At 32.8% G+C, this 20,113-nt stretch overlaps 1 protein-coding gene across 1 annotated transcript in view; it reads left to right on the plus strand.

The window, feature by feature from the left end:
• The window catches only part of Ndf (Nucleosome-destabilizing factor), an 84,100-nt gene extending 68,091 nt beyond the window's left edge, over positions 1-16,009 (plus strand). Inside the window, exons 8-12 of the mRNA XM_088266646.1 lie at positions 9,663-9,773; positions 10,540-10,683; positions 12,024-12,147; positions 13,858-14,037; positions 14,602-16,009. Coding sequence (XP_088122772.1) covers positions 9,663-9,773; positions 10,540-10,683; positions 12,024-12,147; positions 13,858-14,037; positions 14,602-14,801 — 759 coding nt within the window. The 3' untranslated portion in view covers positions 14,802-16,009. The remainder of the gene's footprint in view (positions 1-9,662; positions 9,774-10,539; positions 10,684-12,023; positions 12,148-13,857; positions 14,038-14,601) is intronic.
• The last annotated feature ends 4,104 nt before the right edge of the window (positions 16,010-20,113 follow it).

Raw genomic sequence — 20,113 nt, forward strand, 5'->3', positions numbered from 1 at the left:
CTTAAACTACCTTCGTTAAAAATAAACTGTTCATCGGTCTGCGCATTTGAACATTTTCCGCAGGCAGACAAATCTGCCATTTTCTGTGTCTCGCGTATAAATAATATTTAAATATAAAAATGAAATACTTGTAGATGACCACTTTTTTGAGTTTATTAATGTAAACCCGAATAGTTTCGCGAACTCTCATCAACAGATGAAAATACAAAATGTTTGTATCCTAATGTATGCTAGCACAGTGTTCCGCAAAGTGTGTGCCGCGGCACACTGGTGTACCGTGGTGTAGTTGGTGTGCCGCGGAAAAAATCTATTTTTGTGAAAATAACACAGCTTTATCCACAATTACTAAAAAAATTGATCGACTGTGCTCAGTTAAGCAGAATCACATTTCGAATTAAACATAATATGTTATACGTATCGCTCACTCATTTCAACAACGTCATGTCTCAAAAAACTTGATTTTTCAGGAGATCGTTTTTAAAGTTTAAAAATATAATGAAACGTATTGAAAATAAATATCAAGCCACTTATTGAACTTTTTACTGTGCAACAGATCTTTTTAGGTAAAACCTGAATGTTTTTTCTCCATTTGAAAAATATTAAGTATATTAAAAAAAAAAAATTAAACGATACCCTTTCTTCAAAATGCAAAAACAGCACTTTCTGCCCTGTAGCGGGTAAATATTAAGTTAAAAATATGCCTCTTTTGCTGGGATATAGTATATTTTCTGGGCATTCCAAAAACTGCACAGCTGAAAAACAACGATTTTTGATGTATGGCGTTGTTGAAAGGAGTGAGCGATATGTTTTCGCATTATATTACTTTTAATAATAAATCAATATTAAATAAACTTTATTTTTTTCTTTGGTGTACCTTGAACAGAAAAGGTTTGCGGAACACTGCTGGCTAGCATATACACACGTAACTAAAATCGTGCATCTAGGTAATTCACAGCTGGAGGTGACAGTATAATTTTTATCCCAAATATTTTCGCAATATGTTTGCTAAGTAAACTGTATGATGATTTCGCAACAGACGTTTACACTTATCGACAATTTGAATGAGCGAGTATACTCACATTAATTTGCAATATGCGTACAGTTTGACCTAAAAAAATAACGCTTATGATGACCTATACAACTCGTGCTGAACCACCCGATACCGTAGTGTCGAATGTATTCTTTTCATTATTGATAAAATATCAACTTGTTTCAACAAGTCGGCTGTAAAGTAGATTCTACTTAGTCCAAAAATGCAAAAAAAAACGTACTAGAAAAAATGTCCCTTACTGTGTTTTAAGTTTAGACAGCCGAAGTGGCGGGTTGTGATCCCGTGGTTAGTGTCGCTGATTCTTCGGCGAACTCACTCTATGAAAAAAAAAATAATTGAAATTGAAGATTAGGGGCGAGAAACGGACGATGTTCGCAGTTTCCATAGGCTGATCATTATCTAAAAAAAACTATACTGGAAGTAGTCGGATAAATGGTTTGAAGAATAAGCCAAAACTTGATGCAAAATACTAAAATATTTAAATATAAATCAGAATCACAATTCGCTCACTCCTTTCAAGAACGTCATAAATCAAAAAACTTGATTTTTCAGGAGAACGTTTTTAAAGTTTAAAAATATAATACAATGTATTAAAAATAAATATCAAGCCACTTATTGAACTTTTTACTGTGCAACAGATCTTTTCAGGTAAAACCTGAAGGTTTTTTCTCCATTTGAAAAATATTAAGTATATTTAGAAAAATAATTAAACAATACCCTTTCTTCAAAATGCAAAAACAACACTTTCTGCCTTGTAGCGGGTAAATATTAAGTTAAAAATATGCCACTTTTGCTGGGATGTAGTACATTTTCTGGGCATTCCGAAAACATGCACAACTGAAAATTGTCAATTTTTGATTTATGACGTTCTTGAAAGGAGTGAGCGAATTGTTGTTTTCGCCTAGAGATTTTAGAGTGTGTAGTATATCTTAAGACACGTATCGATATACAAAATATCGCAAATGTTTATCTCTATATTTTTATCGATTTTCAGAGATTTAGCAGTACGTGATCGACGTAGATAAACAGTTATTTGTGTGATTCATCCGTGCATATTATTTTTATCGTTTGTAAATTGTTTATCTTATTGTAAATACTTCTGGTCGTGTTTTTCTACGTCTCACACACGATCAGTTTTTGTTTTTAGTTTATTTGAAAACTTCAATAAGTTTTCCTTATTCTATTATTATTTAAATAAAAAACTAATTATCCGTGAACGATGTGCGCATCCCCAAAGTTCTTTTCACGAAATAATTCGGCAATAAATAATGTAAGCTCGTACAAGCAGTTTCGTAATCATTTGTACATATATTTGCAGATAAAATGACGAAACTGATAAGTGCGATAAATGAATTAAAATCCAAATCTCTTGCTTGTAAATGATAATGAATAATAATAATAAACTCTTATCCGCACCCCAGTGGTGCATAGGGCACTGTGTCTTATAAACGCAGTGTTATCATGATCGTTTTACACATGAAGGAAAGGTGATCAGCCCTCCGCTTCAGGTACCAGTCCATGGTAATATTGAATAAATATTACAGTGAAAAAATTACTTATATTTATTTTTACCCCCTTTGGGAATCGAACCCGGGACCTCCAGAACGGTAGCCGAGCGTGCTGACCATTACACTATGGAGGCGGACAAACATGATAATGAATGCATATGTACATGAAAATCGTCAGAGAAATTGTTATTGTTAAAAATATATTATACTCGTATAAAAATTTTTTAGGTGAGGAGTGTTCCAGATACGATCTCTGAATTCCTAATCCATATTTCCGAACGTATCTTTATTTTTTATATCAGCAGAGACATTTGCCTGAATTATCTGAAAACGTTGCTACGGAATGTTGTGTCTTTGCCAATATAATAGTGGGGTGACCAGCTCTCGGGGCTAGACTCCTAAATTACTCGGGAGAATTTTAAGATTCCAATTTCTCTCGAAGCCTCAATTTTTCGAGGGACGCAGTTTCACTCGGATCCTCAAGAGGTTACCGCTTTGCTTTGCATTTCGGGGATTCAATTTCAGTCGAGTTTCAGTTCCACTTTAGTTTTCAGGAGTTTCCGTTACATTCTAAAGAGCAACTTCAACTGAAAGAATTATCTACAAGGCAGTGTCGGAATACGGCTATTGAAATTTTACAGTTTTTTTTTGACGAAAAATATTAATGTAAGGGAACTTTGCAAATTTCATGAACGATTTTGGGCTTGCATCATCTGAAATCTACTTCTAATATTGACCCTAATCCGCTCCCAAGGGTGCATAGGGCACTGCATCAAATTGATGCGATGATAATATGATCGTTTATTTTATAAAGACAATGTGATCAGTCCTACGTTTGTCCCTATCCAGGGTCAAATTAAATAAATATGAGAGTCAAAAATCACTTATATTTATTTTAACCCCCCTGGGAATCGAACCCGGGACCACCAGCATGGTAATCAAATGCTCCGACCGCTACACTATTGAGACGATCAAAATCTGAAATCTGGTCACTCTACGAGTATTTGATAATAGTAACAATATCATTATTTTTGTCCGCCTCCATAGTGTAATGGTCAGCACGCTCGGCTCCGTTCTGGAGGTCCCGGGTTCGATTCCCAGGGGGGCTCAAATAAATAAAAGTGATTTTCTCACTCTAATATTTATTAAATATTACCCTGGACTGGTACCAGAAGTGGAGGGCTGATCACCTTTCCTTCATGTGTTAACGATTAAGATAACACTGCGTTTATGTGTTGCAGTGCCCTATGCACCATTGGGGTGTGTATAAGGGTTTGATTTGATGACGATTGAACAACATTAATATTATTTATTGTATCAGACACTGGATTATTCACCCCATGGATGAAATGTCAATTTATAGGTGTCTCAACTTGATATAAAACGTCTATCGTTCCTCTTTATATGAAAGAAGATGCAAGTCTTCGCATCCCAGGGCTTCGACCCGGCATTTGGCTGATAATGGTAACCCTACTGTATCTAGTAAGCCGAGGCTCTGTGACCTACGATACTCTTCTTTGCCAAATTATACCGGATGTGTGACGCCTTCATACTCTGAAAATATCCATTTTTCCGAGTCATTGTACCAAATTATTTGAATGTCTTTGCTCAACCTTGTTAAGGTTCGCTCTGTCGAGTGTCGGTAATTCATTTCTTTTAAGGCTAAGGGCGTTTGTCCACTACACGGATAACACAGAATTTTACCGTCAGTTAGCGTTTTAAAACGACGATTGGCTTGGATTGGCTTGTGCTTTTGTCCATATTTTTTCCGATCGGTGCTCTTGATCGGTGCGTGAACACGTTGCGCGTAAATTCGATCACGCTAAACTGTCGTAGTCGCTTTCATTTTTCAAAACCGGACTGCTGGACGGTCAAATTCCGGGTAGTGGACAATCGCCCTATGGGACTAAAAAAAATGTTGAAAAAGCTTGTAATATCAGTACATAAATAATTTTAACACAACAACCCTTTTCTTATTATCGTTAACAACAGATAGGTAAAGACAGTTTTATATTAGTAAATCTGCTCATCTTAAATATTACATATGCATGATCTGGAAAAAAATCTACATCTTAAAGCAGGGATGACGAACCTTTTTCACAAGTGGGTAATTTTTTAATATATTATTAGATTAAAACCAATATTTTTAGCTTTTCCACTTTTTTTTTATTTGACCAGCGACCGGGTTTCGTCGTTACCGACATCATCAGACTGGTGTCGGTGACTGATGTCGGTAACGACGAAACCCGGTCGCTGGTCAAATAAAAAAAAAGTGGAAAAGCTAAAAATATTGGTTTTAATCTAATAATATATTAAAAATGCAATTCCATCACGAAGTGTCAGTGGATAGGGTAATTTTTTTTAACATAAAAAAAAACCCATGTCGCGGGTCACATCGCTTGAGTAATTAAAACAATAGCAAATAAAGGCTTAAAAGTTTTATTAACTGTAAAATTTACAAGCAATTCTTTATAAATAAATACAAAAATTAAGTACATTACTTTTTTTCTTCTGCTTGGTGTAGGCCTTGTGGCCTGTTTTTAATAGGGATCTGCGAGGTCGTTTTCCAGTTGTCTATCCAAGAAGAATATATCATACATAAAATAAATATTAATAATAATATAAACGACAACATATTATACATTAAACTATATCATCGTTGAATGGGAAATATCTTGTTGTTTATTTGACAATATTTTTTTCGATGCGATGTTCATAGTTAGTGGTGTTTAATCTTACACATGCAGCAGTAATTTCTTAAGTCGCGATTTAATAAAATAAATATATGAAAGTAACCGCTCGCACGCATATCGCTCACTCCTTTCAACAACGTCATGTATAAAAAAAAAAGATTTTTCAGGAGTTCGTTTTTAAAGTTTAAAAATATAATAAAATGTATTAAAAATATCAAGCCACTTATCTTTTTTGGTAAAACCTGAATGTTTTTCTCCATTTGAAAAATATTAAGTAAGTACTTATATAAATAAAAATTAAACAATACCTTTTCTTCAAAATGCAAACACAACACTTTCTGCCCTGTAGCGGGTAAATATTAAGTTAAAAATATGCCGCTTTTGCTGGGATATAGTAAATTTTCTGGGCATTCCAAAAACATGCACAACTAAAAATTGACGATTTTTGATTTATGACGTTCTTGAAAGGAGTGAGCGATAAGTCGATCCGAAAATAGTTGAAATCATATTTGAAGGTTCAATCGGGTAAGATAATTTCTCATGGGTCCTTCGTTCGCCAATCCTACCCTAGAGCACATTTTTAAAGATTTGCACTATTATACGCATGTAAAATTTGGATACTAGACACCCAAAATATGTAATTCTTTATTTGTTTGAACAGGTGTCCATAGCGTCGGTTAGATAATTTCGCCGACATTAAGTTTGGCCGTTAATATAGTCTGCGAATTTCGCGACTCCCACACCACGTCTGCCTGAAACTCAAATTCCTCGCCAGGCTGTCACTTTTCATTAGATACATTATGTATCTATGCGCTTCTGTCCTCATTGCTGGCTTCTTTTCATTTTTTATTTGCATTTTCTTCATATTATTTTTTGACACCTCAATATAGATGAAGAAGAATATGGAAGTCTGGGCGTTTACGGGGTTTACGACCGCCATAGGCTGGTTTAAGTGATCACTTTACACACGTGTAACATTCACCAATTCTACCCATAATTAAAAATAAAAATAATTTAACAATACCTCTTCTTCAAAATGCAAAAACAACACTTTCTACCCTGTAGCGGGTAATATTAAGTTTAAAATATGCCGCTTTTGTTGGGATAAAGTACATTTTCTGGGCATTCCAAAAACATGCACAACTGAAAAATTACGATTTTTGATAAATGACGTTGTTGAAAGTGAGCGATATGTATTGACTCCGTTGTAACACGTGGCAATGATCTAATTCGGTTAGAATTAGGTTTCTTTGTACACATACCATATATTGAGGTATAAATGTGAATATTATTGGGAAAAATCTTCTTTTCATTTCTACTTCTTCATCCTCCCACGTAATTAACCTTTTCCGGAGTTCTAATCATTTTCATTATCCTCGGCGTTTTTTTCTTCCTTTCAGAAAATCGGACATCTATTTATATGAATCCTTAATACTTCTCGTGATTCTGTAAATGATTTTCCATTACATTTTCCTCATTTCTGTTTACTGGCAATCGGTACAGCCAAAATATTTATTTAAATTAAGACGCAGCGTTATTTCCACAGATATGAAAATATATTTATTTTTGGTCTACTTACAAACGATGTATTTATAAAATTTGATAAAAATAGGGGAAGACCGAGAAAAACATGGCACGATCAGGTATGCCAAATACTTGAAAGTGGTCAGGTTAGGAGTCGTAACAATCGGCGGGTATGTATGAGGAGATGCATGAACGTGGAAGAGGTGAAGAATGTTTGCAAAGACAGAGTGGTGTGGCGTTCTATTCTCTCTGCCTACCCCTGCGGAGAAGCGGCGTGATGGTTAGTTAGTAAGTTAGATAAAAATCGGTACAATGTACTAATGTTAAAAATTCATACACCAAAGGGTGAAAAGTTAAAATAAAAAGATTATACGAAGAAACGTAAGAAAAAAAAGTCGGCAGTTTTTATTTTAGAGATAATATTGTAAATGATAAATGATCTGTTTATCATTTACAAAATTTTAAGTGTGTCCAAATACTTGTTCACAAATCTTGTGAACAAATCTTGTCAACAAGTATTTGGACACACTCAAAATGTTGTAAATAAATCGACTGCTTAAATTATAAGCTAAAACAAATTAAAAATTATGTTTTTAAGCGTTTCTCAAGTATGTGAATATAATTCAGGATTCGTATCTTATATACTCGTACAAATGAAAAGAGTCTCTGCTAAATAAAAGCTTTCCTCATCCCACCATAGATGGCTGTTGTGAACTCGCGCATACTTAGTTACGAGTTTGATCAATATATCTTACAAAGAATTTTCAAAATTTTTGAGTAGTGTGATTGTCAATCATGGGTACAATTGGTGAATGTTACAGTGATTGCTTAACCAAGCCTATGACGGTCGTAAGCCCTGTAAATGCCCAGACTTCATCTATGTTGAGATTTCAAAAATATAAAGTTTTTGTTGCTATTTTTTAGCATATGAATGTACTTTTACTACGTATAATATTCATGTCTGGATTTTATGACCGTCGTTATTATCTGTGACAGAGTTCAAAAGAGTCAAAGTATAATAATTGTTATTGCCACCTACCCGTCGCACACCTATAAACATATCATACAATAATTACATTCAAGATTGTTATTGTTTTTTTCTGGGTTATTACGCCTTGTGTGTTGATGATTACAATAGCCGACGCTGACGTTTCAACCGCCATCGCAGGGCCTATCATCAAAGCGGTATGTTATATGCATACAACATATTTCAGATGTACATAAAAACCGATAGTTTCTACGACAAATCTACTGATAAGTTCGAGAATAATCTGCATCACACTTTGCATCATGCCTTGTGTGTTGATTATTATAATAGCTGACGCTGACGTTTCAACCGCCATTGCAGGGCCCATCATCAATGCGGTATGTTATATACATACAACATATTCAAGATGTACATAACAACCGATAGTTTTTACGACAAATCTACCGATAAGTTCGAGAATAATATGCATCACACTCATAGTAACCGCAATACAATCGTACTATGAATCGTAATGAGCGATGAAATAAATAATCGAGCATTACGCCAATTTCATCGACATATTTTATACTATGCGTAATCGCCGTTGTGTTGTCTGCAGAATTAACGGTACGTGTGCGAAATGAATATGTACATCGGCAATTATGCAACAATACCATCCCTAGTCGATTATATCAGTTCGCTTGCGGTACGATGGAGAGGTTAGGAAGCGTCGTGCCGCGTGGGCGCGTCCGCTCGCGACATTATAACTGGAGACATCTAGCGGCCGTGAACTTTACTACCGCGCGTTTAGTTACAATTAATTTCCAGAGATGTCGGACATAATAATAAAAAACACTTCTAAATAATTTTTTAAAACATAAAATTTTTATTTTGGCCTTATAATTTTTTTTTTAAAGTGTATTGCGAAGACAACATTTTTTATTAAAAAAATGAATTTTTATTTTAAAAGATTATTTTAGAATTTTTATTTAAAGGAGAAAAGTGATGGGAATAAAGTAAAAAAATCATGACCAATTGAAAATATATCAGACGGATAGAAATGATATAAATTTAGATAAAAAAGACAAATAAAAATGTATTCATTCTTTATTTTACGACTTAATATTTGTAAAAATTTAATAAATGTATACTTTAAAAAAATATATATTTTTAATTATTTATTGTCTATGCTTATGCCTTGGCTTATGACAGGTCGTAAGCCCTGTAAATACCTAACTTCCATATTCTTTTGCATCCATGTTAAACAATATTGTAATTATTTCATAATTCGTAATGCGACTCTCTATAAATTTTGTTTTGATTTTCGTTTTTCTATGGACAAGCACCATTTGGCCTTTTATTCCAAACACTTGAATAAGGTACAATCCTTGACCAATATTCCTTTTTTTGTTTTGAGATTGTTACAATATATTATTTCAGGACAGTTCAACCCCAGTGTACATTTTTTCTGTACGAGAAATTGAATTAATTTATAATTAAGTATTGCAAAATGTATTCTTGGCATGGAAAATCTCATAAAGTATCAAAGCTTTGTAAAAAGTAATTGCAAATATAAATGAGATGAATATTTTGACTTATTTATTTTTTTACAAAAATTAAAATATTAGTATATTACCACTCACCGAGATTTTTATATCTACCGGTTTCGAGACGTACCACAGCATGCAAAAAATTCCACCCTTCACCACCATAGCACCATTTACACACTCAAAACTACACAAAATGTCTAACACATGCGATTTTTGGTCGACCGAAGACCAACATGCACTAAAGGGTTCAGCACAGAGATTGCGTTACGAGCCGAGGTTAGCACTGAATTGAATGCACATGAATATGTTGTGTGTTTTTACGTTTAGTTATTTACATCTTTATGTATGAAATTGTAATTTTTGTTACAGTGTAAAGAGTTTGAAAAGGTTGGAGCAATGGTGGCAGTTACGCCGTGCGATGTTGTTGACGAAGCGGATATCACCTTCTCCTGCGTTGCAGACCCTCAGGCTGCCAAAGAGGTATGTAATCGAAGAGGAATTATCAGCAGATACAAATTGAAGAACTATGCAGTTTTTTCCACGTGAATTTTATTTGATCAGTGACCGGGTTTCGTCGTAATCGACATCATCAGACTGGTGTGTGGCTAGACAAAATTGAATGTTATAATGTATGCCTATGTGGCAGGGGTTAAAAATCATTTTATACCATTTTATAGATTTTTTTTCCAGCATTCAGAAACATATAATGTACTTATTTTTTTTTTTTACAAAAATGTCAATAATATTAGTATATAACCACTTACCAATATACTTTATACTTTATATATTATATACTAATATTATTAACATTTATGTAAAAAATAAATAAGTTAAAAAGACTAACCACAAAGTAAATGCTTTAAACATTAATAATATTGAGAATAATATAATGTACTTTTATATTGTGTTACAAAAAATCTTCACCGTAGCTTGGCGTGGTGGTGATTATTTTGTTCAGGATTTTGTAACTCCCGTTATAATTTTTGTTTTAAGACTCGCGTGAGAGAAATCGTAATGAATGAATTCTTATTTTACCGATATTAAAGAGACACGAAGAAAGAGGAAGAAAAGAGAAAAAAAGACTCAGGATGCATCTGTTACTATGTTTAAAGAACTCTGCTTCTGCGGTTGTTTTTAATGTAAATTTTAGTATAAATGGCGCATCACTTTTGGTGTGTCGGAGCTCTTTAAATTTATCTAACCTCTTTATCAGAATTTTTTACTGTATCATAAAATACCTGTTCAGATGGTGTTTGGAAACTGCGGAGTGCTGCACTGCAGAAACCTGGAGGTGAAAGGCTACGTGGAGATGACTTCTATAGACTCGGACACCTCCCATGATATTGTGGAGGCTCTCACTGACAAGGGAGCCAGATACCTCGAGGCTCAGGTAACTTGCAATATCTTCAACTACACATCCTTAGGATTCCTAGAAAAAAAACTCAGTACATCCCAAAGGGTGAAAACGGGCCAAAAATAATAAAATAATAAACATTGGAATAAAATAAAAATCTTCATCGGATCACCCAAAATAAAGGTAATTTTTTTGTTTATAAAGAAAAGATAGAAATTGATATTCTTCTTCTCCTAACCCTTGTCAGCACCCAAAGGTTCATAGGGCACTGGCATTGTATCAAAACAGTGTTATCTTGGTCATTGATTTCATGAAGGCATGGTGATCACCGATGTCCGCCTCAGTTCTACGCTTACTGAGACGGACATCGGTGGAAATCAAATTTTCCATTTCAAAATCATTTTAAATATTGCACATTTTATTTATTGCATATTCGATCAATAAAAAATTGTCTGATTGTATCACAATTGATAGATTGACATTCAATATATTATTAAATACTACCATACCCGTCACACATCACAATCTTAATTCAGAGTACCTGTCCTTCGAACTAATTATGCGCGGAGTTCACCAATGTTTCGAATGGCTAGTAAGTACAACTCATGTTTTGGCCAAATTGACATTTTCAATTGCGGAAAATCTGTGTTGAAAAGTCGAATGGTGAGCATATTGTCCTCTCAGGATCTTTAAAAACTATGCTTCTCAGCATTGTATGTATGTCCCTACTAGAATCAACACATACACACACACATTCATTCATTTGCTAGATCTACACTAAATATTTTGTACTAATCTTTATATTTCTGTGGTTAACTATAATTGGCTTGTATAATGTCTATCTTTTAATTGTTTTGTTTTACATATCGCTCACTTCTTTCAAGAACGTCATAAATAAAAAATCTTCAATTTTCCGTTGTGCATATTTTCGGAATGCCCAGAAAATGTACTATATCGCAGCAAAAGAGGCATATTTTTAACTTAATATTTACCCGCTACAGAGCAGAAAGTGTTGTTTTTGCATTTTGAAAAAAAGGTATTGTTTAATGAAAAAAAATAAAAAAGTAGTTATTTTTCAAATGGAGAAAAAACCTTTAGGTTTAACCTTAAAGATCTGTTGCACAGTAAAAAGTTCAATAAGTGGCTTAGTATTTATTTTTAATAAATTGCATTATATTTTTAAACTTTAAAAACGTTCTCCTGAAAAATCATATCAAGAACGTCACAAATCAAAAAAAGAAGTTTCAAAAAACGAATCAAAATTTGTGACGTTCTTGATATGTTGCTATTGTTAACCCAAATAAAAAAAATCTAGTTTTCATTGAAACAGCTTATTTTTATTATTTTGTAATTCTTAACTGTATTTTTGATTACAGATTCAAGGTTCCAAAACGGAGGCCGAAGAAGGAACCCTCATTGTGTTAGCCGCTGGAGATAGAACCCTGTTTGATGATTGTCAGTCCTGCTTCGAAGCTATGAGCAAAAACTCCTTTTATCTTGGTTAGTGCTTTTTCTCATTATATTTATACACATTCCATATTCTCATCTCTAAGGTTCTGCGTGATCTCGGTTCTGGGCTGCTCTGGTTTATATCCCACATAGCTATATTTGGCTTAGAAACTTCTCCGAGCCATTGATGTGTTGCAATGAAATGAATGCAGGTAGTGCTCGGCTGTCCAAACATAAAACACAGTAAGGGACATTTTTTTTTGTAGTACGTTTTTTTGCATTTTTGGACTAAGTAGATTCTACTCAGTCCAAAAATGCAAAAAAAACGTACTACAAAAAAAATGTCCCTTACTGTGTTTTGAGTTTGGACAGCTGTGCTATCCTTTGTCAGTATTTTGATTCTTCCATATTTTTCATCTGTTTGATATCTTTAAAATGACTTTTTATTTTGTTCTAGATATCTAGTCAAACTCGACTATTTCTGGGTATTTCATTATAAAAATACATAATATGTTTTCATACTGAAATACCCAGAATAAACTAATCTAACTTTAATTGAATGTTTGATTTTTTGCAGGTTTTGTAATCATATTTCTCAAATTCAATTGAAATATTCCTTGGACAAATGTCTTAAACTAAAATTATTTTAAGATTTATCACCTTTTTCTGAATTTAAAAAAAATGATTCATCATGTATGAAATACTGATGTTTTATTACTCAGCTATGTCCCTGACTTGGATTTTCATATAATAAATATTAGATTTTAAGAAATAGTGGTATTTAATAAGTGCTAAGTGAAACATAAATTAAAAATGGATAGATTTTACCACAAAGTGACTGCTGAATCAATTAATGTAAATAAATATTACTTTAGCCTTTCGGGTCAACAGAAGTAGCCCTTTCATCCCAACAACACAGATAGTCAAGTCGATTTGTTTTTTTTTGGTCTAAATTTTCGCAGATTATTTATGACATGTTTTTTTAAAAGATTAATTGATGATCAAGGGTATGCTACTTTACGATGCTTTTACTTTTTTTTTGATCATAAGGTATATGCTACTTTACGAACTTCTTTCCCCTCTTAGTCCTCATTACTGAAGGTCGTGACCCTTGTCGAAGCAATGACTCTTCTCCGGTTATTTCTCGACTGCGCTGCAAGTAGCGCTCCAATCACCAAGGTGCCTGCTGCTGTGTTAACTTGATCTTTCTCTCCCTCTCTTCCCTTCCAGGCTACCAATCACAACCTGTCATTCCATGCCATCCTCATTTGCCACGCCCAACGTGTCAAAAGAACTGAAGAATCCGTTGTGTACAGATTGAAATGAACATGTTGCATATAAATTAATCATAACTTTTCTTTACTTATTTATTTTTTTACAAAAATGTTAAAAATATTAGTATGTAACCACTCACCGAGATTTTTATGTCTACCGGTTTCGAGACGTACCCGTCTCTTCGTCAGGACAATCACTAACACAGCATGCAAACAATACCACCCTTCACTACCATGGCACCATTTACACACTTAAAACTACACAAAATGCTTAACACGTGCGATTTTTGGTCGACCCGAAGACCAACATGCACTAAAGTTTTCACCACAGACATGCGTTACGAGCCGAGGTTAAACATGCACTAAGGTTAAACGTATTAATCGAAACAGTTTATATACTCGTAGGATGAAAGGAGTGGGCGGGGTTCGAATTGGCTATTTACGAATCTAACAATCATAACTTTTCATTATTATCATAATTTTGCAGGGGAGATTGGCAATGCGTCCAAGATGAATCTAGTCTTGCAGCTGATCAACGGAGTGGTGCTCGCCGGCCTAGCCGAGGGTATGGCGCTCGCTCACCGAGCCGGGCTCAACCAGCGAGACCTCCTGGAAGTGCTGGAGCTCACCAACCTGTCCTGCCGCACCATCATGGAGAAGGGGAGAGGTGAGATGTTATCTTGGTTGTTCATGCCGAAAATTGTGTATTTTTTTAAAACAATTTGTTCAATAAAATTGTAGGCATAAATGTATTCGAGAAGAACAAAGAGACGCAGTTCATTAAGTTTTAAATGTTTACAATACTGTCCCCACCACATGCAACTCCTTTTAAATCGTATATAAGGGGTGGAGGACCAATATTTTCGTGCTCAGATTAGATTAATATTCAAACATACTTTGTTTTATTAAAATTTAAAGATAGAAAGCAGTTAATGAAAGATCCTGTATATATAATGGTCGAAAGAAATAGGACCTACAATAATAGTAGTTGGGTAGATAGGCACAAAAATTAAAACATCCACAATGTGAAATTGAGTTTTACTATATGTATAAGAATTAAGAATTGAAACAGAGAACAACAAAAAAGAAAATATTTGTGGTTTCGGATAATAATAGAGAATCGCCTCACGGCGCCCCTCTTTACTTTCTGCGGCGCACCAGGGCGCCGCGGCGCACACTTTGGGAACCCCTGGGTTAGAAGTAGAAGATACATCTCTTTCTCTTTTTTCAGCGATGATCGACAGCAGCTACACCACGCACCATCCCCTCTCTCACATGCAGAAGGACCTGAAGCTCGCCCTCGGCATGGGGGATCTGCTGGAGCAGTCCCTGCCGCTCACCGCCACCACCAACGAGATCTTCAAGCACGCCAAGCACCGCGGCTATGCGGCGCACGACGCCAGCGCCGTCTACGTGCGCGCCCGATTCTGATCACCTTCGCTGGCTGACTCATTTCTACCATACGCCATACCTTGTCTTTACGCGCAGCCTTTCATCCATTTCATTTACGAGGGTTTCATGAAAATTATACAAAAACTGGGTACCCATGCCATCTCTTCTTTAAATGCAATCTTTAAATAATAATTTAACATGTTTCATTTGTCAAAATGCATGATTGACTAAAAAAACTTGACATCTGTTTTACATTACACATAACAATTTTTAATTATTTCGTCAATTGATTCGGCAGTCACTTTGTGGTAAAATCAGTACATTTTAAATTACATAATACTTAATATCTTTAAATGCAATCTTGTAATAATAATCGCGCATCCATTTAGTTTATTATAAAGTGTTTTGAGTGTCAAAATGCATAAATTGGACTAAAAAAACATGACACCTGTTTTGCATTAAATTCAACAATTTTTATTTACATACAGTAATTCATCAATTTGAACAAAGACATTTTTCTTTAATATTTTTCGTAGATGTTTTGTGGCACATTTTATAAACTTTATACAATAGAACATCTTTGTTTTTAAACCACTTTTCATTAGTACTTTTTCTCCAACCGGTTTCAACAAGAACCTTGTCATAAGGGTTAAACATGTACATGTTTAACCCTGATGATAACAAGGTTATTATTGAAACTGGTTAGAGAAAAAGTATCAATAAAAAAGTGGTTTAAAAACAAAGAAGTTCTATTTTATAAAGTGAATAAAAAGAGTTTAAATTTTGACAGAATTTCAAATTCCATTTCCTATGCTTGCATTTAAAAATATAATATTAAAAAAATCCGAATTTAATATGTGAATATACTATGATATCACATATTATATTTAAGTAGCACTTTTAATAAATGCAAAATTGATTCATGCAATTTTTATAATGTCTATTGTGCAGTTAAAGGGATAAATTGCAATGTATGTAGTATTTTCTAAGATATTTGTTTTACCATAAACTAAATACTTCAAAATTTTATAATAAAAAAATGAACAAATATATCATTGCAGAGTAAAAAGTTTATTGTAAAAGAAGTATTGAGAAAAATATTATTTTGCATTTCTCAATAAAAGGCGCGTGTAAATACAAGCTCAGATGAGGGTAACACAAACACAAACTTTGTGTTTGGGTTAAGTGTAGATACTTCAAACAAAGACAGAAATGTTCGTTAATTTGAATTATTCCAACAACAAAAATAATGAACCAATGAATTTTTCATTAAATACTTTGTTCAGTTTGGTGACACCGCACATTTTTACATCAATATCTAAACTTTGACTGAAAAGGCTCGTATCTCCTTTGCACCTTCTAAGTATCGATTATGTTAGCTAAATATTGTTTACTCACTCAAATGAAATGTTGATATCGTTGTCCTCATATGATGAACACCTCTGTATTTGTTTCTACTATATATCTCGCATATAATTAAGTTTGCTATCTCTTTATAAAACAATTAATGTGCCCATTTTTATATACAATAACAGACCTTTAAAACACTAACATTCGTTATTTATTGTAACTGCAGACAGTTGGAAGAATTCCACATTGAATTTTTTGGTAATATATCCAAAATTAAACACGATTATTGGATTGAATTCTACTTTTATTTACATATAAATGATAATATGTGACGCGTTCCGTAACAATACTAAGACTTAATGTCTTAATTAGACGAAACGCGTCACATATTATCATATATATGTAAATAAAATTAGAATTCAATCCAATAACCGTGTTTAATTTTGGATATGTTACCCAAAAACTAACATTTTAACTTTATTTTTGTCAATCTAAACGGATCCTTTTCGAAAATTTAACTTAACTCTATGCTTTGTGTCAGCTGTTGTTTTGAGCCATTGTGATCGAAAATATAAAAAAGGATACAAATATCTGTTTCAATATTTCATTATTTGATATATCAAATTTTATTTTTATTATTATTAATTTTTTTCTTTTTTTGTCATTTTAGTAATTCTAACATATTACAAATAATGAATAAAAACGACCATTGCTAATTGATAATTTGATTTTTATATATTTAAAAAACAATATTGTAAATATGTATCTTTTTCTTTTCACGTGTAGTATGTCAATAAAAGCTCATTGATTCAAACAAAAATAATTTTAAAAATATTCCAATATTCTTGCTTACCTGGCACTGTTTGTATATATATTTTTAAAGTTTTATAATTGGAAGCAATATTTTGCCCAAAATTCAAAATAAAATTATAAGCTGAAATTTTTTTTAATGCCAAATTGTGACGAAAATTCTTGATGGGTGAATTGTCAAAGTGACCCCTTTCTCAACCGACAGTTTGCTGCGCGCGCCTTATCGTCGCTTGTAGTAAGTGAATGATAAATTGCGGGGCTTACTTGGAACATTCCAAGCTATGTTAAAAGAGGCATTAACTTGGAACCAGGAAATACCTCTTCTTTTATTATGGCTTGGAATGTTCTCCACCCATTCAGGTACCTGTGGTTGTAAATAACATTACAAATGCTCTGATTCTTCCCAATTAATTTTGGTTTTCATCATCTTTTTTTCCCACTGAAAACTAAAAAAAATTAATGAATTCACCCAATAACTTGAGTAACGGGTAATAAAACAGATTTTTATAAATAATTATTAACCCTTATAGTGCTGAGCTTATTTTCACATATTTTGCATAAATTGCCAATTGCTTTTCATCATCACTACTTGACGAATTTGACATTTTGTAGGTAGAAATAAAAAAACTTTTACTTAAAAAAAAACACAAAAATCAGTTTTAAATTCACAGCAAAATAATTTCAAATGGTTATTTATAAATGTTATTGACTTATTAAAAACGTTATACATGCGCGCGCTAAGACACGTCCGTACAGGTCGATACCGAAATCAAATTGCGCAATAGTCGGTATTCCGACACTCCGCACTTTATACGCATTAATAAAGAGTCCATCTATCGACGGTTGGCACTCTAAGGGTTAACATAGATTTTTTAATTACTCTTATTATTTTTTCAAAAAAATATATAAATTTCCTTCTGTATATGTTTTTTTCTTGAAATGTACAATATTTTTTTATTTGAATTTTTATAAGTCCCATCAATTTCAAACCAATGAGCTTTTACTGTAGAAAACACAATTATCTTTGGTAACCCAATTAAAGAAAAGTGAGCATTTTGTCTTTATATAAAAAATAACTCATTTTGCCACAAGGGAATTCCAACTGACAACAAAGTGAGCACTTTTTAAAAAACATCTGTACCTTTCCATATATTGCCTTACAATACTGTTTTACAAATTCAGATATCTCATTACTTGACAAATTTTGAATACCTTAAAGCATTAATTTATATATATATATATATAGTATAAAGTTTGTCCTTAAATCATACAGGTTGTTGGGGTTTTCAATATACATTTAGAAAATCATTTAATTATGTTTTGACAACACATAATCCGTTTTCCTGCACTATTGATCATTATTTTACAAAAAACTAAGAATTTGTATTAAATTTGATTTATAATTTATGAAATCAATCAGTTCAGCAAATAAACCATAGCAATATAAAATAAGTTAAATTTTAAAGATCTGTTAAAATCATATATGTATCGTTTTTATCCTATTGGATAAAAAAAAATAATTAGAAAGTCAAAACTTCATTTAGTCAACATTTAAAAGTTTGATTCGGACAATTGATACATGTATTTGTATTTCAATATTATTAATTTTATTTGTTTCTAATATACAGAAGACTCTTGCTTTTCTAGGATGGATTGTAAATAAATTTTCTGGATAATGTACTATTATTTTGCTCTTACTATTATTTTACCTGAAAAATAATCTGAAACTTGATAAATATGACAATAATAGTCAATGCACTCGATCTTGTGGTTGGCCTTCATAAAAAAAACATGAAATATAAATATTTTTTTTATTTTTTGATCCTGCTTTTTAGTTTTTTTCAATAAAACATTCCGGATCGCAGTTGATCCGATCCCAGTACATCAAGAGTCTGCTGAAATATGTATGTAACCTCTACGTGAAGTGTTTTTGAAGTGTATTTTTGTATTTAAGAACGCAAAGGAACAATTCATCGGTTATAAAATAATTTGTTATCCTTTATATATTATGTATGTGTAGTAACGGGCTTTTTTATTAGGCTTATTTTTGCATTCCCAAGAGGTGATGCATCCGTATGTCAGAGGGATGGGAATCCCATGTATGTTTTATGGTTTTGCAAGAGAATTGAAAATATTTAGAGGCACAATCAATGTTATTCTGCTGTTTTTTTTTGTATTTGTGAGAAAAAAAAATGAAAAAGTGAAATCTCAAATATTGAGATTCTACGTCACATTTACCCTGTTAAGCAGTTCACGTTTTAATTATGTAACATACAACGGGCGCGAACTCTTTAATTAGGACGTGTCAGTATGTCATGCCCAGTGGACGTAATTTCACATATTTTATTTATGCTTAAAATAAAATAAATCACAAAGGGAAATTTAAAATTACAAACAAATAGAAAAGAATTCATGTTGAAACATGTATGGATGACTAATTACCTTTGTTGTTTAAAAATATAGATCCTGACCATTCCAGGGGGCAACATATCGCTCACTCCTTTCAAGAACATCGTAAATCAAAAATTTACAATTTTCAGTTGTGCATGTTTTCGGAATGCCCAGAAAATGTACTATATTCCAGCAAAAGAGGCATATTTTTAACTAAATATTTATCCGCTACAGGGCAGAAAGTGTTGTTTTTGCATTTTGATGAAAAGGGATTGTTTAATAATTTTTTAAATGTACTAAATATTTTTCAAATGGAGAAAAAACCTTCAGGTTTTACCTAAAAAGATCTGTTGCACAGTAAAAAGTTAAATAAGTGGCTTGATATTTATTTTTAATACATTGTGTTATATTTTTAAACTTTAAAAACGTTCTCCTGAAAAATCATGTTTTTAGATTTATGACGTTCTTGAAAGAAGTGAGCGATATATTTACAGGACGTATTCATATGTCCTACACGTACCTGATATTGTTTACGTTTGACGTATTTATACGTCCCACCTGGTTAACAGGTTAATGGACTCAAAAACAGTTTGGTTTGCAAGAACTTGCTTTCCTCAATGATTATACCAAGTATGCTGGGATTTTATGGCTCTTATAATACAAAGTCATAATTATACCACTGTTTCACTTTTGTCTTATTTTTATACTAAAATAAAATAAAATTATTTGTTATAAATGTAACACGGGACTATCTCTCTGATATATGGTTATTATTAGTTAAAATAATAATAAATAATTGG

The sequence above is a fragment of the Brachycentrus maculatus genome, unplaced genomic scaffold, assembly GCF_059751285.1.
Source record: "Brachycentrus maculatus isolate JH-2025_06_01 unplaced genomic scaffold, ASM5975128v1 h1tg000017l, whole genome shotgun sequence".
Lineage (NCBI taxonomy): Eukaryota > Metazoa > Arthropoda > Insecta > Trichoptera > Brachycentridae > Brachycentrus > Brachycentrus maculatus.